The sequence below is a fragment of the Vidua macroura genome, chromosome 1, assembly GCF_024509145.1.
Source record: "Vidua macroura isolate BioBank_ID:100142 chromosome 1, ASM2450914v1, whole genome shotgun sequence".
NCBI lineage: Eukaryota > Metazoa > Chordata > Aves > Passeriformes > Viduidae > Vidua > Vidua macroura.
In genome coordinates, this window is record NC_071571.1 from 120,862,620 (window position 1) to 120,886,885 (window position 24,266).

The window sequence follows — 24,266 nt, forward strand, 5'->3', positions numbered from 1 at the left end:
AAAAATGGAAATCTGAACAACTGCTGGCTGTGCTGAGTTTAAATACTTGGGCTGGCAGGAGGACTCACAGCCAGATTTTATGATTACCTGGAAGCAATCCTATTGCCAAGCTAGAAACATTAGGAGGAGCAGATAGAAATGGAATTTGATCTATCTTGGAATAGATCAGAAAACTTCACAAGCTAAGAAAAGGTAGGTGATATGAAAGGCAGAAGTTTATATTTCCATTTAAAGATCATATGAAAGGTGCTGATATACCAGATGTGTAGGTCTGCAGTAGTGTAGCATCAAAAGAAATCTTGTAGCTCTGGATCCCCAGAGCAGTCTTCAGTGTGAGTTTGGGGTGTGAGGTGGCTGCATCTGGAATCACCGAGGCCAAGTCTCAAACATGTGTCAGTACCAATGGCACTTCTTGTAATGTGGACACGGGGCCATTAGAGTGGGATCATGCATTTGCATCAGTAATAAATCTCGACATGGCAGTGTGCAATGTCACTACTGGCCCGAGGCCTGCTTGGACTCCTGACTTAGAGATAAGCGATCACAATCATCACACCCGTCATTGTGAGTGTGATTTTAAAGACAAGACAAGAAGAAATGGTGTGAAATAGAAATGTAAGTAATATTCTAGTTGCACAATTAACTTCTGCAGGAGCAACTAATAATGTTTCCTAAATGAAAAGGTGTTATACTTAACAGGCAACAACTGTCTCACTTTATTCTAAAATATAGCAGTTGTGTTCACTTCAGGAGTGAAACTTTCATACCCCACATACCCAGATCGATAAATATCACTGGGTTTAAAAGAGTCCCCTTTTAAAAGGCAGAAGAAGCAGACCCAGAGTGGTGAAATTCAACTTCACATTAATAATGACCATGGCCACTGGTTGTGGTTTTGGTTTTTTGGGGTTTTTTTTGGTTTTGGTTTTTTTTTTTCACTTTTAATTTTGCCCAGAACCTAGGCTTCCTGCTTTCCAAGAACAGTGTCTAAACCTGGAAGTCTACTTTCCCTGGAAACAAAGAATTTGCTTCCTTTGTTTATTTTCACTTGAAGAAACACGACCACTTATGCTGTGTTTGCTAATCATATTTCAAAGAATAATAGAGGTGCTAATTCTATACAGAAACTATTCATTTTTCTCAATCAGTTTTACCAAAGGCATTATTTTAAAATGTTGTTGACTTTCATTTTTATGAAATGAAAATATTCTTGGGGTATCTAAGTACTGTATTATTTTCACTAACTGGAGGACTCACAATCCAAAAAGAAGGTTAGCCAAACACTTTTGGGACAAAACCCCCTGGGAACTTTATGGAATTATTCAAACCCAACATTTTTAGGCAGTATTTTTGTGAACATAATTTCTTTTGTTGAGTAGAAACAGGAAGAAATTACAAGAGGAAAGGTTGTAAATAGGGGCAAACACAGATTTTTACTATAAGCAACTGAACAAATGTTTGGAAACATACTTGCTTCTCTCCACATTATCCCATCTGTTAGAGACATATATATTTAGATTAATTTTTAAGAAAGCAAATGTTAATTTAAAGTTGTACTAAATTCTTGAAGCTCTTAAAACATTCTGTACTCTCCCAATCCTTTCTTAACTGTAAAATATATTTTTGTAATAATGATTTGCAAAACATCTGTATTCCATTTATTCCATTGAATATGACAATTCAGTTACTAGTAGAAGCTAGTGAAACTTGTTTCTGAATTATTTGTTTGGGAACACCATTTTAATAGATCATCAAGTACAAGCATCCATTTTTTGGTTTGTTGGGTATTTTTATTGTTTTTTGCCTAACTTAAAGTTATTGTGGTGCCTTAAAAGCCAAATAAGATGCATTCTTAATTTAGAAGTTCAAATTTAAATATATGAACATAGTAAATATGTTGTCAGAAAGAGTTACTGAGGCCTTTTGATTGCAGCAGTGACTGCTAATACTGCTCCTTTTCTCTCAACATAAGTATCTACTTGAACTGATGTTTACAGACAAATAAACTACGCATTTTGAGGAGAATCTTTTTTTAAAAATGCACTAATGCTTATGAATATTTATTCCTTCCATAGTCTGTAGATCACTTGATTATCATTGTAAATTTCTCTCTAAACTTATTCACATAGGTGACTGACCACAAAATCTCAGTGTGAAATGTTCTCATTATGCCTTTATAGGAAAGTGTCTGTGCTCAGCATTTGTTATTGCTACGTAACAGTTAGAATTTTTTGTTAGTTTAACTGAGGGTGTCAATTTAAAATTTTATTAATCTAATGCTTCCTGTGCCAGAATAGATCTGTTAGGGAGTACCAAGTGGTCTCTGTGTATTAAATTCTTCACAGTATGTGTTGGACAAATAAAAGTGAGCAATGGAGCAATCTAGATTTGCCCAAGTTAGTACATTCTACAAGAATTACAAGTACTACAGTAGCAACTTGCCAGACTTAGAGGCCATGGATAACCTGAAAATAATGGGCTACCTGGCACTCTCTGCTGATCATGGATCAGCTAATGTACTCAGCACAAAATGGACTCCACAACTGAGAGGCCATGGAAGATATGGCACGCATCTTCAACTTCAAACTTCCAATGCAAAGAGAAATCAAGGAAATGTAGATGTCAGTGATACTTTATAGCAGCACTTGTCAATACAGAGCAAAGTTGTTCCCAAAATTGGAAGAATAGAAACAGTGACACACCATGCCATAATGACTTTCAAGGACTTAAAACAGCTGAACATCTAACTGGTATCTCCAGCTGCTTAAGATCAAAAATTATCACTGACCAGGAAGAGGTCTGTCTACATGGATAAGTTTTCAGAAGGTAGCAATATTCTCCCTAAGATTTATGTCTGCAGTTTTTGGTTGGTTGGTTACATTTATACAAAAAAAAAAAAAAAAAAAAAAAAAAAGGTAGATAGATTTGAGGGCAATGTCAGATCTTGGGCCTGGCAGCCAGTGCCATTCTGGTGGATTTCTGAAAGGCCCAACAAACAGGGGTACACAGGGAACATGTACAAGCTGTGGGGTTTTGGAATTCCTTTCTGCCTCTTCCTTAGAACTCTTTCTCCAACAATATGGACCCCTGTTTCATATTTATCCATCAGCCAGTGACACTGGATATTTCACAGAAGGTTTCTGTTCCTTGAATTGCCTGGGAGGAAAATTCTGCTCTCTCTCTGCCTGCTGCATTTCTCACCCAGAAAATTCAAAATGCATTTGGAAAGTGTCTGCGAATGGTTTTTAACTGCCCTGCTAAACCCTTGAGTGCTGCTTTTAAAAACTATCCATTATGTGGAGGAGGCTGCTCACAATAGCCTGGGAACATAAGACCTGAGCCTGCTTCAGCAGCTGGCTCTCCTTCCTGGCACAGCAGCAGGCTGTCACCACGCTGCCGGCGGAGCGCAGCTCACAGCCACCTCATCCCTCTGTGCCTGGGGCACTCAGGACCCCACTGAAAAAAACTCCAGGGTTTTACTAGGAAATGCTGATTAATCAAAAATGAACTCTTTCATGGGAAAACATCTCATCTGACAAACTTCCAAGGAAACAGAGAAAAAATTGCGCTGAAAGTATCCTTCTTTTCTGTCTGATAACTGATAAATGGTAGATGACAGAATTCCTAAGACTTGCTTCTTCTAGGGTCTCCCTCTGCTAGGACTGCTGGCTAGCCAGCAACACAGAGGGCTATGCTCCTGACATAAATCTTATTAATATTATGACAGTTTTAATTTTAAAAATCAGATTTCAACCATGGGAAATTACAAAAACTTTGACTTTTCAACATGATATAAAAGATTTTTCAACAGAAAAGGAATTCTAGTTTATGCTTGTCTTTGCTCAGTAGGGAGCTAACCTTTTCATACTTCATAATCTCTATCAAAGTCCTGTGATACTGTTGCATCACTTCTCTTTTCCCTTGAGACTAATGATTAAGTAGGTTAGTCAAAACTTGCTGTGTGTGTTAAACACATACTTCTCAAATTCTACCTAACTTCTCAAATAATGCTCTCCAGTTAGAATGTGGACTCCACAAATTTATTGAAGTTGATTATCAGTTTACTATGTTATCCTTTCAGCTGATTTTTTGTCCTCAGAGTATGTAGTTAAAGGTTATACATATGATATCTGATATAAAAATCAACTGCTTCCACCATTCTGGGATCACATACAACCATATAAAGAAAAATGAAACCTAAGTGAAGGACTGGTCAAAGGTACGGCTCTAAGTTATATAGTATTCTGATATTGTTCATTTTAAGAAAAGACACATGCATGTTTCAGCAGGAAAAATGTACCTTTTGTTAACACACATGTTAAAATTTTCAGTACCTAAACAGTAAATTAATATTGAATTGCATTTTTCTTGTAAACTGAAAAGAGAATAAAAATAATCAAATTAATCTTTCTCTTTATGTTTAATTTTCAAATGTAATGCTGCTGTTCATGTATCATGTACTGTAATGTACAGGGGAAAAATAAAACCCAAAGAACTTAATGAAAATGACAAAGCCTAGATTCCTTCTTTCTAGAGAAGGGAACTGCTTATATGTAGGTGAAACCATTATGGGAAATGGATATTGCTTGGTTTTTCTTCACCTTGTAGTTGTCATGTATGCTAGGCATAAAAATAAGAATGATAGCTTTTGTAACATGTTTCTCTGTAGAGAAAATTTACTTGACACATTTTTTGCCGCACATTTTCTACCAAGGTGATATCTCTGGGAAAATATTCTCGTTTCTTACAGGATATCTTTCAAAAATACACTGGCTGTGGATAGAACACCACTCTTAAATATTTCTTTTGATGTTTGAGCAAACACCTAAAGCATCATTCTTTGCTTTAGATAGGACTCTGTGCCATACTTCTTCTTAGTACTAGTATCAATAGTGGTGTTAACTCAGTTGTCATGGTTCATTTTATGCTTGTAATGCACTGTGCTTTGCACTCACCTTGAAAATAACATCTCAACAGTATTTAGTGTAGGACTAACTGTAACACTGGTGGTATTCTTTATACTGACTACTAAATTTCTTTATCCCACTGGAAAATACCTTTCATTGACTTTTATTGAAAGGTAATTTCTCTACTGGAAGTATCAGGATAATTTACCTTAATATTAAGAAGCAGTCCTTTTTCTAACTTCCTTAATCTTTCTTATCTCTATGGGATGCACCATTCAGATAAGCCTTTTTAATGATTGCGGGTTTGTTTGAGAAATAGATTTTGGCAAATCCCAAATATTAATGTGGAACTTGTAGTGATCTTTGAGTCTGAAAGAAAACTTGGAAAGCAAGTGGTTAAAATATTTTGAGGAGGTGATACATGACCCAATGAATCTTGGAAGCCACTGAAGTGATGTTTGTTGATATTTGTCAGATACCACATGGAATTTGTGATTTAACTGTTTGTTGGCTATTTCTGTGTTGGAGGAGTTCCCACCTGCCTCTGATGCCTGTCATGCTGCACAACTTTTCAGATCCATTCTTTTCCTGCAGCACTCCCAGCTATAACTATGCACCAAACATGGATAAGCACTGGATTATGCAATACACGGGGCCCATGCTGCCAATCCACATGGAGTTCACCAACGTCTTGCAGCGCAAAAGACTTCAGACCCTCATGTCAGTTGACGACTCTATGGAAAGAGTGAGTGCAAGAAACTCTTGTGAATACAATCTTACTAGTCGGTAACAAAATTAAATTAATTAATTCTTTCTTTACCTTCACCAACCACATTCTGGGGCAAGTCATTCTACTATGAGGAATTACTCCACTTTTTCCCAGTAGAATTGAATTCTGGTTCTCTGCAACGTGAGACCAGGGTCCTGGCTTTCCTCTTTCAATTGCTGGGTCAAAAAAATAGTGGGCTTTTTTAAAGGGAAAAGTCACTGGGCCTAGTATAAAGCCTGGTATTAACAGAAGATGCATCACCTGTGAGTACACATGGATAGACACAGGTGCACACATGACAACTTCTATTCATTTCACACACTCCATTCACAGTTTGTCCTTCCGTTGAAATCTGGGAACTGGCAAATCACAGCAACTCAGGTGTCAGTCTACAAGTGTTTGCTGAAGTTAGGCAATGCAGTGTACTGCTAATTATAGGTAACATGATACATGAACTATTAGGTTTACTTTGTATGACTTTTTGTTCCAAAATCAAGCACCATGACCAAAGATCTTCCCCTAGAGAGATTTCTTTAAACTTTAATAAAAATTTACAGCTTTTTCCCAAGCTCACAACTGTAAGGAATGAGAAAGTTGTAGACTAGCACAGTAAATCAAATCTTAGTACCTTTTCCCCTAAAGCTGTAGCAGACATTTTTCACAAGCTGTGTTTGAGTACACAATGAATTTTGGACATACTAGGGCAACTACCCCGTCATTACCATATTTTTTCTATTCTTATTTTCTGGAGTTGTTTAGTTGTCCCCTCTGTCAAATGTGAAATTGAACTGGTATGTTGATTTTTTCACAGCACAATAAAGGCAAGATGTACAAATACCAGTCCCCAGAATCTGTGTTAACAATGTCATTGATGCCCTCTTTGGTCCTGTGTATTTAAGGGTTATAAATGATGGCTATACATGACTCTGCACAAAACATGTTTTGCTACACTTAACTCGGAGTTCTTTCTGTGCTGGGTTGCAGTTACACCAAATGCTTGCAGAGATGGGAGAACTGGAGAATACCTACATTATTTACACTGCTGACCATGGATACCATATTGGGCAGTTCGGACTGGTGAAGGGGAAGTCAATGCCGTATGACTTTGATATTCGAGTTCCTTTCTTTATTCGTGGTCCAAGTGTGGAGCCGGGATCAGTGTACGTTCCCTTATGTCTCTAGCACAGCTGTTGAGCCTAATGTAAAACATTTCTGAGAGCATGTAATTATCACTCTGTCTAGTTTCATTTCATAAAGGATGCTCTATTATTGCAGAGCAATGAGTCTCATAAACAGGCAGTTTTTTCACTTTGCATATTATGAATAAGTTATAATGCAGATGAGAAAACTGTGTAATGCATAGTCCTATAGGGTTAGACTTGGGTTTTGCTTTTAAAAACGATGTGCTCATCTTTACTGCTCACTCTGTCATTTAGCATCAAGCCCTCATTGTCAATGAGATAAGAGCAGTGTTGCTGCTGCACCTCCTTTTTTAATTGTTCTTAACTTTTTCTTTGTGATGTCAGTCCGCAGGCCTATCGTTCTGAGCTGTAGACTTCAAAGGGGGTTTTCTAAACTTAGCACTTCTGTAGAGCTTTACATCTTCAAAGGCCTGATAAGCATTAATTATCATTCTATTTCCAAGAGAATGTGAAGACTTACACGTTGAACACATGGCAACTATGACCTTTCCTGTTGATTTGCAGTGTGCCTCAGATAGTTCTGAATATTGATCTTGCTCCAACGATTCTGGATATAGCAGGCCTTGACACACCACCAGATATGGATGGCAAATCTGTCCTAAAGCTTCTGGACTTGGAGAGACCAGGAAACAGGTGGGTCCCATGATCCTTTTTTAGCCACTTCAGAAGCAAACACCTTAGTAAATCAACAGCTGAGTGGAAAAACAGATTCTGTGAAAATGAGTTGTGTCATGGCAACGACCACAGCTTTCCCATTTCAAGAGTCTCTTAAGTAGTAGAACTATAAAATTGCGTGTATGTATAAGTGGAGAGTTGTTTTTTTTCAAAAACAATTTATTAACACTTACAGTGGTGTACTTCAGTGCCAGCAGTAAATGTCATTATTTTACTTTCAGGTTTCGAACAAACAAGAAGACCAAAATTTGGCGTGACACATTTCTAGTGGAAAGAGGGTAATTATTAGGGGTGAGAGAGTTTTGGGAGAGCCTGCCTGCTGGGAACACTCCCTTGCACATGCTTTCCTTTCTGCTTCCTCCTCTTCCTTTTTATGGTCAGAGAAGCAGTAAATTTTGCAAGCAAACTGACAGGCATGACTTTTTTCCTAGTTTCCCACCACTGCCTTTGCAATCTACTGTGCTCCCAAATCCCTTTCTCTGAAGAAATTTGAAAGCATGTTTTTCTGGTGATTCTCCTAGCCCCTTTCCCTAACATTGTGCTTGTGCCCGCTTTTGTCATTATCCAAATCACTTTCTTCCCAAATCTCAGTTTCAAATCCAGCTGTGTAGAATCCTCTTATCATCTGATTTTTTATTTTCCATCATGTATTAGAAGCATTCTTCATTTTTGTTCTAGCTAAGACTTATGTGTAATTGAGATTCATTACTATAACTGCTCCTCTCTTTACTGATAACTCCTTAAACCCTCTTACCTTGCCAGCTGTTGCCATGAAAATTTTCTCTAGGTAAAAACTTTACAGCAATTTCCTTTTGGTACTTTATGATTTTACAGATTATGAAAACCTTGTCTGATGTATTACAAAGCAGTGCATAAAAGACACATCGTAATATGTAAGATACAGCCGAGCTTGTGCTGAGTATGAAAGTCCTGTTGTGTCTTCAGCTGTGTTTTCCAGCCAAGAAAGTATTGCTTCAAAGAGTTTTGCTTTCTGTAAAAACCTACATTTATGTATGAATGGTGCTGAACTGTACCAGTTAGACATATTTTAGCAGCACTTATTTATCTTCTGGCAATTTTCAGCCAGTCACCTGAGGCTTTTTTTCAGTATGTGACCTACATCAAAAGTCAGTAACAGAAATGTGGGAGTTTTTTTCCCTAAGACATTAAACCTTCAAGTAGCTTCACTGTTCAAGTTAAATTCATCCTTAGGGCTTAGAACAATGTATCTAAAATATTCCATTTTATTTTTTATAAGCAAATTTCTACGCAAGAAGGAGGAACCCAACAAAAACACTCAGCAGTCTAATCAGCTACCAAAGTACGAGAGAGTAAAAGAATTATGCCAACAAGCAAGATACCAGACAGCCTGTGAACAACCAGGACAGGTAAGCCACAAGTAGCCGCAGTTTTCTAAGTGTCACAGGGAAATATGCATTTTACACTACCGGTCAAAAGAATTTGAAGAATATGGCTTTTGAAAAGTAACTAAAAGATCACTGTTGTTAATACCTTCAGAGCAAAAGAAAACCAGACAAATTTCTCTAAGCTGTGGTCAAATTCAAGGTGGTAAGGACCTGGTCCTTCGTTTGCTGTGTTAGTACAGAGCTTATCATAAAACTCCCATGCTCAAACATAACATGAAATTATTACTTTTTCTTTGATCATGTGCATTGATAAATATGCAAGATAGTTCAGTGATAATTGTTAATAAGGGAGAGAATCTTTCTGAACTGTGAAAGCTTGTACTCACTGGGCTAGTTCAGAATTACCAAAGCAAGCTGGTTAGTCCTAAGGTTACACATAAATTCATTTGCTGGGATGAACAAGTGAACGGCACACTTAGTAATCATCATCCTTTAATATTTATTAAAATACTTTAAATAGAAGGGTCCCCTTGCCCAGAAACACTCCCTATTTCAGGTCACTGTAAGGATTCAGGCAGTGATACCCATACCCAAGCATTACTTTTTCTTCTTGCAGCCTTAATGATTTCAGTGTAATGCCTGACTTTGATACAAAGGTCTAATTGCCTGCTCATAAAACCAGAAATTACTGCACCCTTGACTAGTATGCTTACACCTGCATCTCTGCACACAGGAAGAGAGCTAAACTAAGAAAAGTGACTCCAAATTCTCATCAATCCATCCTGAATTAATGCAATACCTATGGTAACATACGAAGATGGATTTACTGGGGAGATGTGTAAGCGAGCTGAATCCTTCTCACTGACACCACCTCCAACCACCCTGGGGCACACTCTGGGGGCCCCAGGCAGTGGCTTGTGCCTGCCTTGCTGTCCTGTAGTCCATCCCCATCCCCACACACCTCCCCGGAGAAGTGTGAGGTGATTTCTCCCAGGCAGGCGCTTGCGCTTTCCCCTCAGATGTTTGCTCAGACCACTGCAGGCAGCCGTGGGCCTGGCGCTGAGATCTCGGCCGGCTCTTTGGAGCGAGGGCACAAAGCCCTCTCTGTGCTGCGCTCCGCTCCGCTGCCACCCATGGTGCCGAGCCCCGGGCAGGTCGCGCTCTGAGCGGCCAGCCTGAGAGCTCGTCTAGAGAAATGCTTCGTCCCTGCCTTTCCCTTCTCCTCCTGTGGAGTGTAGGGTTACAGTAATTCTCGGTTAATCACAGATTGGACTGGATTCATGTTTTGGCTGTCACATCCTTGGTCGGGTCCTCTGTCACGGCTCTTACCTCACACATGCTCCTTAAATGCAGCCACTTTTGAAGGGATATACACAATATCGCAGTCTCACCCAAGGGCAAAGTTTTCAGGAGTTCAAGCACTGCCATTGTAAACAGACATTAAGTTTGAAAATCTGAATGCTTTATAAAAACTAAAGCAGATCAATGAAGTAATTTACACTGTTAGATGCTAAGATGTTTCATTTTAAAGTAACAAAATATTTTCTTTGCAATTATTCCTTATATTTATTACCTCTTATGCCAAAATCCAGGTTTGGAATAACTACTTTTTCACATATGAATAGAAAAGGTTAAGTGTCCTGACCAGATACGACACCTGAAGCGGGAAGAAACCCTGCTCACAGGCCTGTTCTCAGTCCAGGGCAGTAGACCATCCCATACTGGTGAATCCAGTTTGATCAAAGGGTGAAGGAAGAAGGGCAGCAGGGAGGCTACAAGAGCAATAGTGTTTGACAGTGGGTCTCTCACCTACAAACTCTCATCGAGATCTTTTTGATATGTTGGCTGCACAGAGCCCAGCAGCCATCCCTCACAGCTGGATGAAGGACAGGGCTGAGCTGACCTCTTTGAGACCAATTTTCAGACACAGCCGTTTGTGTGTACACATTATTTTCTTAAAAAAATAGATCAAGGCTGTCCCTGATAATTCCAACATCCTGAAGGCTTCCTGCAGGGATGCTGAAGCTTAACTTGCCTATGGAAAATTTCTGTTAGGCAGAGCATAATGAGGGGTGGATCATCCTCTGGGCTCGTTCAGCCCGTGGGACACAAACCCCTTCTTCCCACTCCATCCACCCTTGTGCCAGCCCTGGGAAACAAGGCCAGTTTCTCCCTCAAGGACAGACTACCTGTGGTGCTCACAGGAAAGCCAGCATAGAATAAGTAAGATGTGAATTTAAAGACCAACACTGAACTTCAGTGAGGCATTGCAATGTGAAATAAGTGTCTGCAGGATTTTTTCCATGTAGAGAAGTTCTAAAAAGGAAAAAAGTTAGTAGGTCAAATAAATGTACCTTAGTCCAAATGTGTTCCAATGCGAATTTCTGAGCCATCATAGTTTAATGTGAGGTTCCTGCAGCAGATTTGCTCTAATCATTTTGCACCTCTTAGAAAAGAGAAAATATTGCTGTGCATGAATTAACTTTGTTTTATCTTTTGAGATTTGTATAGTTGATTTCAATTACATAGGTGCATATATAGAAATAAAATCTTCATTTAAATTATGGTTGTTTATAATACTTCCTACATTTACTCTAATCAGTTGCAGTTAATATCAGTTAAATTAAAATTACTTTCACAGAATGAGTGATTGCTGACAGATTCTAAAATAGTGAAATTACTGGTCTGTGGGAAGCTGCTGCTAAATGTCTGAAGCTAAGAATAAGCATGTGGGGAATTAATACCCCATTAAAAGCTTGCTCTTAATTTAAATTTACTCTAGTCGATATGTAGTTTATTTGAAAAGGAGAACACAAGGAAGCTGAAAAAGAAAAAAAATTTTTCCAGTATTTAAATTAGGTGCGATCCTGAGATCTGCTAGTTCCAAAATCTCCAAGGCTGTGGTACTCAGGAAAATACTTGCTTCAGCTTATTTTCTCTTTAAAAGAAAGGAAAATAAAGGAACCTAGCATAATCTTTTTCAAATTAAAACTGTCAAAATTCTTATTTTTTTAATGCCCAATGTGTATCTGAAAATAGATAGACCTTAAAAACAGGGGGATTTGAAGAGAAAATACTAAACATCTGCAAAATATAAAGAGAAAATACTTTCACTGTTAGTTTTTAGTGTATTTAAATTTTCTAGCACCATTGACATGTTGCATCACTTTTATTGTAGATCACATTGTAGATCACTGTCCCCTTGCTCTTTTTTCCTAATCCCCTTTATGGGAGGACAGTTTCCAAGCATTCACCCACCTCGTTGAGAATATCTCAGAAGTGAGATGTGCATGGGATGTGTTCACTCCTGAGTTATGTTCCAGCAGTCATTGACACAGGTCAGCAATGAGCCCATGCCAAGGAGAGGAGCTCCTGCTGAGCTACACTAGCAGGAGCACCGCTAACAGGTCGTGGGAAGTGAGCACTCGCCTCTCCCTGGTGCCTGTGGGCTGCACCTGGAATGCTGCATCCGGGTTGGGATCTCCATGAGCAGCAGGACTTTGGTGCGCTGGAGCAAGTCCAGGGGAGCACCCCAGAGATGGGGTGGAAGTAGTGAGAAGGGGCAGAGGTTTGTTTAGCCAGGGGAAGAGAAGGCAAAGGAAGAAGCTAATGGTTTCCTTTGATTAACCGATGGCTAATTAGAGAGAAGACAGACCAAGGTATGTCTTGGAGGTTCACAGCAAGGGAAATTGTAAAGAGGTGCATGGAAAAAAGTGTTACCATAAATATGATTAAGAACTGGAGCCCAAAGAGGCTGTGGAAAGTTCACTCTAAGATACATCCAAACCTAATAATGTTGCTGCTTTGAGGAGAAGGATGAACTAAATGACCTCCAGTTGTTCCTTCAGTACATGCTCTTAATTTTTTGCTTGCTTAGTATCTGGCCTTGAGGATTTCATGTTTTCTTCTTCCTCCTCAACTTCGTAACTTGGGAAGTACTGTTAATTTTATGAATTTGTAAGTGAGTTATGGGTCACCTGCCCATGTCATATTTGGGTATAGACCAGATTTCAGCCCCTGCCCTGCCCCAGCTGTTGATCTGCGCTCACCCAAAGCACAGACAGTCCCATCACCTCAACCAGATTCACTCCCCTGGAAAAGAGAGCAGGAGCTGGTGGGCTCCCTGCTCAGCTTGGGGCTTAGAGAAGGGCAGACATTTCATTTGCATTCCCTCCACATCTCCACATGAGAGAATGCTCAAGAAATTATGATGGGAACGGGAGGTTTCTTTCATAGTTCGTATGCCAAATTTGTCACCAGTTTACATGGTGTAACTTATTGAGGTCACCTGATTGAGCCCAGTTGGTTTAGCAGTGGATACTGATAGGTTTTAACACTTAAATGGTTTGCAGAGTATTTTTATATTTCACTGATGTATATTTACCCTCTCAGTAATAAGCTACACCATACAGAAATATTGATTCATCTGCAGTGTTCTTCTGCAGCATTCATCTGCAGCATAACCCTGCTTTTGTTTTATAATGGGAAAGAGTGGTGTCAACTTGTAATAAAGCTTTGTTAATTTTCCAACAGAGCAGAAAAAATAACATGTGAACAAATGTTTCTCTGGATTAATACAACCTTATCATGACACAAATCTCTTCTCAGTTTTCCACTGGAATAACCTGAGACAAGAATATATGTTAGTTCAGGAGGTTTAGAGGCAAGCTGCTCTTAAATCCTCCAGCAGGTTATTTTTCTTGAACTCATTCCATCTTCTCACTCATGAAATTCTTCTGGATACTTAGCAAATATCAAATAAAACCATGTTAACTGTGTTTTCATTTATACTTTTTCTTTCTCTCTTGCCTTACCTAAACGTGTAATTAAGGAGTTGAGTTAATTCATAAGTATTTATTCTTTTTCTCTCCAGTCTGAGTCATAGGAATTTTCCTAAGGCATAATTTTGACTTCTGGGATTTAACACTCTTTCCCAGATCACAGTTACCTTATGAGGTCTGGTGACCGATAGGCTGGATGTCTCCAGTGTACTGCTCAATCCATTATTTATAATCAGTATCAAATCCATAGCCAAATATGCATTTTTGTCCTCTTAGAAAAATTACACAAACCACAATATTTTTTTTAAATTTTCCCAATAGGATAAAAAAAAGAACTACCCTCCCCAAATGAGGACTGTGAAGAACTGTGTTTAAAATTTCAGCTCTTAGATTGGATGACTCAGCAGTGAAACCCAGACATGGGTCTGTTTATTTTATGGGCATACATCTCCTACCATCTGCTCGACACTACCTGCCAGTTTGTGAACAGCAAAGGTCTGAAACTTGTAAAGATCCGTGGCCTTCTGCCAGCTCCAATGAGCACTGACAGTGGGCAGAGCAGAAAACTGCATCGTGCTGCCCGTGTTGCTATGACATGAACTCACACTGTGCTAGACAGGTGTAACGTTGTAGCTGCACCTTCCCTGTGCTCTCTTTTCATGCACCTCAGCTTTAGGGATGCAAAATACTGAGTTTCCTCCTGTAGAACTGTATCCCAAAACTACCCTGAGGAAATAATGTTTCATTTGGAGAAAATGCCTGAAGACTCTACAGTGAGATTTTAGTTAGATTAGGTCTCAGTGTATTTTACAGTGATCTGAGGCTTTATGGGTAGTCACTGGAGACATGTTGCTGAATCCAAGCATCAGCTTTGTGGTAAATGTGCAAGATTCTTCTGGCTCTGATCCAAAAAGCATGTTTTCTAGCCTGTACTCCTATTCCTCACATATTTTTCACCCTCTAAAAACCTAGCATAAGAATTTAATTTTATTATTGATATTCATATTTATCAAATTATCATATCAGCATTCAGTCGCAAGAACATCTATTTGCCATACTGAAAAAACACTTGCCATCAATCAGCTCACAGATAATATTGTAAAGGAAATTAGAATGGGGCTTATTAGGTGTACTCTGGTTTGGCTCGAGTATCTATGTTCTCATAAAATAAATATCACAGACCATACATTTGTATAGGTCAGCTTTATGACCAGCTGCAGAGTATGAATAAAAACACATACACTGGTAAGAGCTGGCCAGAAGTGTCAGATGGCTGGCCAGCCACTGACAGCCAGAGCCTGAGCACCCACTAAAACCCAACTAAATCTATGCTATGGCATATTAACATCAGTCGTGGATTCTCCAGATTCCAGAACAACCTCCTAATACTTGCAGGAGTCAAAAAGCAGTTGGTGATCAACCTGCTTTACCAGAGCACTGATTCAAAGCTGTCTCTTCTTTGCCATCTCCCCAATGATACCATCTTTTCTTAGTAATAATTCAGTGGAGGCATCTATGCAAGGCTTAACTGGAAGCACATGTGTTTGGGACCAGTTATGTGCCTAAAACTAAGTGCATACTTCAGTGCTTTTGTGAACAGCTCTTGTAGCTATTCCTCACTTTAGACCCTGCAGAGTCATCCCTCACAGCTGACAGAAACATGCCTGCAATTTAGTTGCTCAAGAATTCGTAGGAATTGCCAGAAATTATGATACCTCTAGTTAAAATGCCACTCTGTTTATGAGTTGAAACCAAATATGAAGATAAGTTCCTTTATCTGTAAAAATAATCTTTCAAGGCATGGTATTTCATATTTCAGCCTAAATAGTTCACATTTCAGCCTAAATATTTAAGTTTTTTATCAAACAGAGAGCAGGTCTTACCAGATTTGACAATTCTTTACATTCAAGCAATTCTTAATTGGATGTACGAAGTTTATTCTGGACAAAATCCAGAGATATTCCAGGAAGATTACTGGATTCACTGGTTTCATCTCTTTCAATGCACAAATGTGTTCAACATTTTCACTATCATCTTACTGGTGTTCTCTAACAGAAAGACCTTTTTGGTGGAGTGGCACAATTTTTAACAAAGCAAATTCTTTAAACCTTTATTAAAGTAACTCTATGTACCAAAAATGTCTAGACAGAAAACTCAGTTTATGCAAGAATTATTTTTAACACTTTCTGTAGTACTCCTTGGAGGTTCTCTTTTTGCAGAGTTTCCATTTTAAAGTATCCAGTGAAATAGAATATAAGCTAAGTCCTCTGCAAGTTAAATGTATATGACACAATAGTAACAGATTATTATTGGCATTACTATTTATAGCTAAAGGATTAAATTTATCCTTTTCATTAGCTCCTATTTGTTTGCACCTGATAGTGGATGTTTATTGGATAACAACAGAAGTCTCTTGATGTTGAGCTGTAACTACAGGCAACTTAATAGATTTGGTAGAGAATGCTATGCAGGAGAAATATTTGCTGTCTTGACCTAGGTGCCTACATTTCTAGAGCTGACAATGCAGTCCATGCATATTTTATAACTAGAGAACTGCTATAACTGTGACACTTAAAATCAATCTTGTCTATACAGCACAAATGCAAAATTTTTTAGTCTGTAAAATTCCTGGGCAATTTTCATTTTCTTTCTTTTCATAAGTTTGTGATGTAGCTCAAAATTGCTAATTTTTATATAGCTATTTCTGTTATCTAGTGATTAATTCCTTCATTCCTTTTTTTCCTCCAGTTCTGCCCCTGTGCATTTATCTGAAAGTATTTCTAAATTCTGTCATACATTTCTGCCCATCAGTTGTTGTAGGAAAAACTTCTTCCCTATCTGTTGAACCTCTGACCACTGCATTTTTTAGTAACACTTCTCAGGGGCTAAGGCTGTATATAAATAACTGCCTTTGAATATATTCACGTTGTCAGACTCTGGAGCATGATCCAACAGAAAGTGGTTCACTTATGAGAGAGTGGTGCAAAACTTGGGATCTGCCATTACAGGCAGTATCTACTCAGCTCTAAAATGGAGGAGGAGACTTTTTTTCCCACAAAAATGCAGCAATTCCAAATTCCCTGAGTGAACCTGGCAAACCATCCCTGTTAAACAGCTGCACTATATGCAATGTTGAAGCACTGCTGAGATGAAACAACCCAGATTAGTATTTCCAGGGGCATTTGGGAGCCTTGGTCAGGACCAGGGCTCAGTTCTGCTCTATGGGAATGTGCAGAGGACACGACCTTAACCAGCAAACATTTCTCAGTATTCAGGTCCAGTTCAGCAGAGATGAACTGCTGCTGTTCTGTACCGTTTACCATAGACAACTAATTACAGGGCACTTTTCAATATGTTGTGTGACATGGCCTCTTCTAATGGCCCAGAGAAACCCAAAGCAAGACAGCTCTGATTGCAGCAGCACAGCCCTGAACCAGACTCCTTTTCCAGCATTATCACATCAAGTCCCCTTGCACTCCCCCATATCTGGTTACTGCTAATGAAGGAAAATGCTGCACACATATTCAGCCTGTGATGGTATTTCCATCTATACTGCTTTCAAATTTAGAGCATACCTTTTGAAACAGGAAAAAAGGGAAATGAGATCTTGAAGACATGTTTAAATTCATGAAGTCTTCATTTTTCAGGCCTTATCTTAACATTCCCTAGGCTGAGCAATAATACTCAAAGTCAGTCATACATTATAAAAATGAAAAAGCACCTGTAAAAATATTACTGCTATGTTATATTTCCGGTTGCGTTTTGTTTGGGGTTTCATAACTTTGTGATAAAATCTGACAAGGTATTTAACACTGACGTGTCTACTGCAAATACTAGGTGTTTACATTTCATAGAAACCTTTAGCTTGCCTACTGTTGGGACACTTTTCATGACTTGTCTAATTCATTTCCCCTCTATATAAGGGAGCAGCAACTGTCTCAAATCCGTCACAGTCTATTAACTGCACAAAGCTGATTGGAAGTTCTGCCTAAGCAGCTATTTTGTGATGTGGAGCACATCACAATGATTCATTCTGAATGTATAGTTTTATGCCTTAATTATAATCAGTAATGAAATAGACTTAATTTTAAGTCTGTGGCACAACTGATTAATACCAGGAAATTGAGATCCCAGGTAGTTACGAAGCCAATTGGCGCTGTCTTCCTTATGTAGCTGCAAGTCACAACTGGAGCCATGCCAAGGTAGCAAGGCAAAGCAAAGCCACCAAGGACAAACCATCCCTTTTAACCAGCCCATGTTCTACCCTTTGTCTTTGAAATGTCTTTATGAGGACAAACCTCTATCCCCAGAAGAAAGTGCATCATGCTAGTGCCATTATCCAAAGAAAAGCTCCTGCTGCAGCACCGTTGCCTTGCTTGCCTCAACACTGAGGAGCAGGCACAGGTACTTACATGTTTAAACTTCAGGTTTGGCAGAGATTAAAGCAGCTCGACTTCTGAAGGATAGGATAGGATAGGATAGGATAGGATAGGATAGGATAGGATAGGATAGGATAGGATAGGATAGGATAGGATAGGATAGGAGTAGTGGTTTAACCCCAGCCAGTAACTAAGCCCACACAGCCACTCACTCTCTCCCTCACCAGTGGGATCAAAGAGAGAATTGGAAGAGTAAAAGCTAGGAAACTCATGGGTTGAGATAAAGTTTGATAGAAAGAAAAAGCAGTGCACACAAGTAAAGCAAGAAGGAATTCATTCACCCCTTCCCAGGGACAGGCAGTTTTTCAGCCATCTCTGGGAGAGCAGGATTCCATCACATGTAACAATGATCTGGGAAGACAATGTTCCCTTCTTCCTCCTTCTTCCCTAACTTTATACACTGAGTATGATGTCATATGGTCTGGAATATCCCTTTGCCTTTTCCAGCTATGTCTCCTCCCAGCCCCCCAGCCACATCCAGTTCCTTCACCAGTGTGGCAGCAGAAAAAGCAGAAAGGCCTTGGCTCTGTGTAAGCCCTGCTCAGCAATAACAAAAACATCTCTATATTATCAACCCTGTGTTCAGCACAAGTCCAAAACAGCCCCATACCAGCCACTGTGAAGAAAATTACCTCAGCCTAAATCAGCACAATAGGATGGGATATAACTATTTATTTTTGGAAGGGACCTACCACGATCATTGAGTCCAACTGCCTGGCCACTTCCATGGCATGTCCAAATGTATTTTGAACATTGACAGGCTTGGGGCAACAACCCCATCTCCAGGAAGCCTGTACAGTGTTTGACTACTCTCTTAGTAAAGAAATGCATCCTAATGCCTAATCTGAACCTCCCCTGGCACAACTTTGAATCATTCCCACATGTCCTATCACTGGATCTACATCGCCCTCTCTGCTTTCCCTCCTCAGAGAGCTATGAAGAGCAATGACATTGCCCCTCAGCCTATTTCTTTCAAACATGACAAACTCAAAGTCCTTAGCTGCTCAGTCCTTTTACACTTTTATCTCTCCTAAGCTCCTTTGCAATTTGCTGACAGGGACAGGGAAGGCACTGGGAAGAGCTGGCAGCCAGCACACACAAACCCAGCCAAGGCTCCAAGTGCATATGCAGACCAAACCCTGCTTGGTTCAGGGTGGCTGTAAACTACCAAAGCTCCTCCCACTGGGCTAAGTTCCATCAGCTCTCAGGTGTGGGGTTTCAGGGCTCCACTGGTGTGGAAGCATTAAAGATCCTTTTTCACCTTTGCTTTCCCTCTGAACCTAAATTGAGGAGGAATGTGAACTGAAGGCGGGGAGCTGAGGTGAGAGGGAAATAGTGGCTGGAGGGTAGGTGATGAAATGAGATGAAAGAAGGAAAAGATGAGTCAACGACAAGGAAAAAGGCTGACATAGATGAAGTTTCACAACATGACTGAAACAATATAACAGCTTGTTACAGCCAAATGTCAGGGGCTTGGTTTTTTCTCTACTATTAGTTTTGAGTTTTTAATTCTCAGTTAGGTGTCTTTTCTCCTACCAAGGTGAGAATAAATCAGTGCAGGGTGCCTAAATCAGCAGGCAGCCAGAAACAAGGACTATCCTATATTCCTATGGCAACAGTGGATTGTTAGATTGTCTTAGGTCTTGTGAAATATCACTGTAAGAAAGAAGATAAACATGGGGAAAATAAGAAAACATATACAAATTTAAATTTAATGAAGACATATTTAGCCTGTGTATATGCTAATGGGGTTATTTAATTGATGGAGAAATGGTGATCCAGAAACCAAAACTTATAGTCCTGAACTTCAAAGAATAGTTTGGTATTCAAAGTGGGAAAGAAGGTAAAAAACAGGGAAAGGGGCAGGGCATTCAGTCAGAATCTTCTTTTACGTGCATTAATGCATTTTATAGATCTAAAGATGAGCAGAAGGACCATTACAACTTAACTGCATAAAGCATGCTCAGTGTCTGATTACACTGGCATGGGCAGGATTTCAGGAAAGTTAGACTGAAAATTCCATCTTAGAACTCTAAAGTATCTTTATAATGACACTTTTTAAAGTAAAATTTTAAAAAGGAAAATAAAAGAGGAAATGAATCACATTTAATCCCTGTTTTAAATAGGGAACTATTATTGACTTGTACTAGACACAGAGCATCTTGTTTCAGTGTTAGTCATAATACTGTTAAAAATGATCTAAAAGGTTATTGAAGCCACTCCTACAACCTCTTGCTATGATTAATGCAAAGAGACAAAGAGAATACTTATTCTACTTTAAAATGCTGCTTTTGAGACTCCTTAAAAGCTAGTGCCATGTGTTTATAACCGTAACACGTACCCAGTAAAGACAGGAAATATAGTGGTGCAGTCAGCTCTTATCCTATAACAACCATCTCTTGCTGCAGAAGGAAGAGAGCACATGCTATGGCAGAATAAAGTCTGCAAAGCTTTACAGCTCTTGGACACCTTTTCTTGTAGAAAGTTACGTTGTCACTTATAGATGTACCTTGACACTGAAAGTCTGGGCACAAGTGTAATTTCTCTGCCAGTTATTAGACTTGTTCAAACTAATGTCCTTTAACACATGGCTTACTGTTCTGAGATCAGAGTCATGCCAATCCACAGGAGGATCTCAGCATGGAATCCATCTTTAATTCAGCCCACATGTTAGGCTAGAGAGTGCACTCATGGTGCTGTGGTTCAGACTCACATCAGCTCATTCCTCAGGTTATCGGGCCAGAAAATCTACCTGAGGTTTGGTTTTCTTTCTCCATTCTTCAGTCAGCATGACAGCATCCCGAAAACAGTCCAGAGTAGCCATTAGTTAATGGAGCTTACCGAAATGTGCATGCTCTAATATTAGTGTCCATTTCAAAAATGAAGTTGGCAACTCCATTAGGACCAGCATCCATCTTCTTATTATTAACGAGCCAAGAGAAAGCTATTTAGGCTATTCAGTCATGGGAACCAAAAAAAGGACACAGTACAGAGAAACTTTACTGAAACTGCAGCTAAAAGGTTCCAGTTACCAGCAGCATTACTGAGTTTTGTTCTTTGCAATATCCAGCCAAGCATTTTGTGAGTGCCATGTATGGCAAGCTTTGGGTGTGGGCAAAGGAGCTCTGATCTCTCAGCATCTATCCATTTTTTGTTTTTAAATAACATTTAGGTTTTTTAAAACAATATGATGTGGAAAGGAAATTAAAGTCCCGGTTTCTTTTTAATTTGAAATGTGAAGGGGATGGGATCCACTGGAAAAACCCACCTGGAATTCTTCCATCTGGTCCAGTGATGTTGATAATTAAGTCAGACAGATATTGTGCAGACAAACTGGAAAAAAATCTGTTTCCTTTCATTCTCCCACACTTGCTCTGATATTCAGCACACATACAATGCTTTTTACAGGTACTCCTTCCAGAGCTTTTCCTCCCAAGTCTCATACAAATCTCATGACTTATAAATCCAAAGAAGTTTATCCAAGATAATTTTTTGTTTACTGCCCCTAAGGTTCTTCCCCTTGCTTGCACCTGCTGGCTGTAGGGAATGGTTTATGTTTTTTTCTATAGATTACTTCCAGAATTTAGTTTCTTTTCAAAACACTCTACAACTGAACCAGTTCTTCCTCATCCATGGATTGAGGACTTTTTTTTCCCTGAATCATGCTAGAAAATCCAAGTCACAGAACAAAGTACTTTTTTTTTTCAAAGAAGACAAAGGGTGGGTGAAAACTGCCTTGCCACTACTCCTCGACTCAGTAAACTAGGACAATGTGTGTAGTCTAGATACTCTTGATTTATATATATGTGTGGTTGGGTTTTGTTGGTTTGTTTTTTTTTTTTTTCTGGATTGTGTATTTTATACAGATTTGAGGTGATTTCATTCAAGCTTATGTTTTCCTAGCATGAGAGACGTTGTGGAGAATGTGACTGAATTTTTGCCCTAAAATATTTCCCTTCCCAGTTTGCTATTTAAGGGACTGCTTAGATTTAAAAATAAATTTACCCATCTCCTTTTACTGTCTACCTGAAAGCAACAGGGGTTTGGAAGGCTGCTGGGAAATCATCTTCATGTCTCTCTCTTGCAGAAGTGGCAGTGCACAGAGGATGCTTCTGGCAAACTTCGAATTCACAAGTGCAAGGTGTCGAGCGACATCCTCGCCATCAGAAAGAGAACGCGTAGCCTCCACTCCCGGGGCTACAGCGGCAAAGACAAAGACTGCAACTGTGGAGACACTGATTACCGGAACAGCAGGACCCAAAGGAAAAATCAAAGACAGTTCCTGAGAAACCCTAATGTGCAAAGTAAGTGTTACTTGATCTCTTGGACTCTGAGGCAGAGAGCAGGGGGAAATGGCTAGCAGAGCATTTTCCTTCCAGTATACTCTTTCTTTCACCTTCATGTCTAACGAAGATGTCCAGAATTGTAGTCAGGTTCTGCATAATTGCCTCTGTAACAAGTACCTAAAGCGGGCCTAAAGCTGGAGAGGGACTTTTTACAAGGGCATTTAGTGATAGGACAAGGGGAAATCGCTTTTAACTTGGAAAGAGTAGGTTTGGGTTAAATATTAGGAAGAAATTCAGTATTGTGAGGGCTGTCCAGAGAAGTTGTGGATGCCCCATCCCTGGATGTATTCAAGGCCAGGTTAGGCAGAGCTTTGAGCAACCTGTTCTAGTGGCAAGTGTTCCTTCCCGTGGCAGAGGTGCTGGAACTGGGTATTCTTTTAGGTCCTTTCCAACGCAAACAGTTCTGTGATTCTAACAGCAACAACAAGGATATTTATCCTTTGGATGAGGGTGAGGAGCAGCCTTTAGGCTGCGGTGCGGCGGTGGTGGCGGCGATGCTCTGGTGCCACCTCTCGCACAGCTCACACACGACAGCCCGGTGGCCTCCGCGGGGATTCGGGGCCGCTACTTGCCAAGGTGGCCGCGGCAAGCGTTTTGTTGCATGGCTAAGGCTGAATTCACTCGCTGTTTGGTGACGCCCCGCACACATCTGCTCCCCGGGACCCTGCCCAGCTCCCCTCGGACTGAAATTGCGCTCAGCTCTCGCTTCCCTTCTCCCCGCGCTGCGCGTCCGTAGCGGGATCCCCGCAGGGACACGAGTGAGATCACAGTGTCCTCTAGTGGAGCGTGGGCTGAAGGGGTTGTACAAGAGGGTTTTAGGACTGTAGCACTTGGGTTTCTTTCTGCTAATGATTTCTACAAAAGAAGCCTATTTCAAGAGGCTATTCTTTTAAATGGAGCACAGTTTTTCTTCTCTCTGCCCAGCAATGCAAGTGAATTTCTGTAGCTGTAGCAATAGAAACAGATTTTAGAATTTGTTGAGGTGCATGCTGTGTTCTCCTGCTCTCTAACTAGAGTACAAAACTGGGGAATGAAGTAAAGATGGGTCTTCAAGTAAGACGTTACTGAAATTGTATGAGAAACACAAAAGTTAGAAGGTGCTGCCCAGATGTCTATGAATTAAGAAAATAATGTCAGTGTCATTCAAAATGTTTCCTGATTTAAAGCCCCCTGCACTGTGGATGTGAACAAGAATTCCTGGTATTCTTTATACATTCAACCACAATGTTGTCTGTCTTAAGTTGTCTCACTGTTTGGCCTAAATACTCTCTTGATCTAATTTCTTCCATTTATTTAGTATGACCTAAGGAACCTCACAGTGTGTACAGGCAGAGCTCTGCTGAAAAGTCTACATGCCACAGACTGCCAGGGTGATTCTTAAACTGGGGAATGTTCCCTCAAGTGATAGTTTTGTGGGGAGATACCTTCTGTGTACCTTGGAAAGAGGATAGTTTTGTGGGGAGATACCTTCTGTGTACCTTGGAAAGAGGTGCTGCCAAGTCACCAGCAAGGGTTGAAAGGGGATTGTGACTAGAGCAAGTTACTTGGGGAGAGAAAGTAGGGACGGGATGGAAAACATCTGAAGGATGCATTGGAAAATATAGCTTTGTTATGCTTTAACTCTTTACAATGTTCTTACATCTCTTCCCTTCTCTGCCTCCTCCAAATCAGCTTTAATACTCCTCTGAGTACAGCAGGGAAAGACTCATAATGATGAAATATTTTAAAGGGAATTACTAATTCAGGTTTGTCTTCAGATGACACATGCATGAGATGCCGA

General features: G+C 39.8%; 1 protein-coding gene across 7 annotated transcripts in view; it reads left to right on the forward strand.

The window, feature by feature from the left end:
• The window catches only part of SULF1 (sulfatase 1), a 63,430-nt gene that overhangs the window by 24,485 nt on the left and 14,679 nt on the right, over positions 1 to 24,266 (forward strand). For 4 of the 7 annotated variants that reach the window (XM_053995581.1, XM_053995610.1, XM_053995601.1 and 1 more), the window contains 6 exons: positions 5,502 to 5,652; positions 6,661 to 6,836; positions 7,383 to 7,511; positions 7,775 to 7,831; positions 8,812 to 8,941; positions 22,228 to 22,444. In XM_053995581.1, the coding sequence (XP_053851556.1) occupies positions 5,502 to 5,652; positions 6,661 to 6,836; positions 7,383 to 7,511; positions 7,775 to 7,831; positions 8,812 to 8,941; positions 22,228 to 22,444 (860 nt within the window). The remainder of the gene's footprint in view (positions 1 to 5,501; positions 5,653 to 6,660; positions 6,837 to 7,382; positions 7,512 to 7,774; positions 7,832 to 8,811; positions 8,942 to 22,227; positions 22,445 to 24,266) is intronic. The other 3 variants (XM_053995592.1, XM_053995627.1, XM_053995619.1) reach the window with 2 other exon arrangements.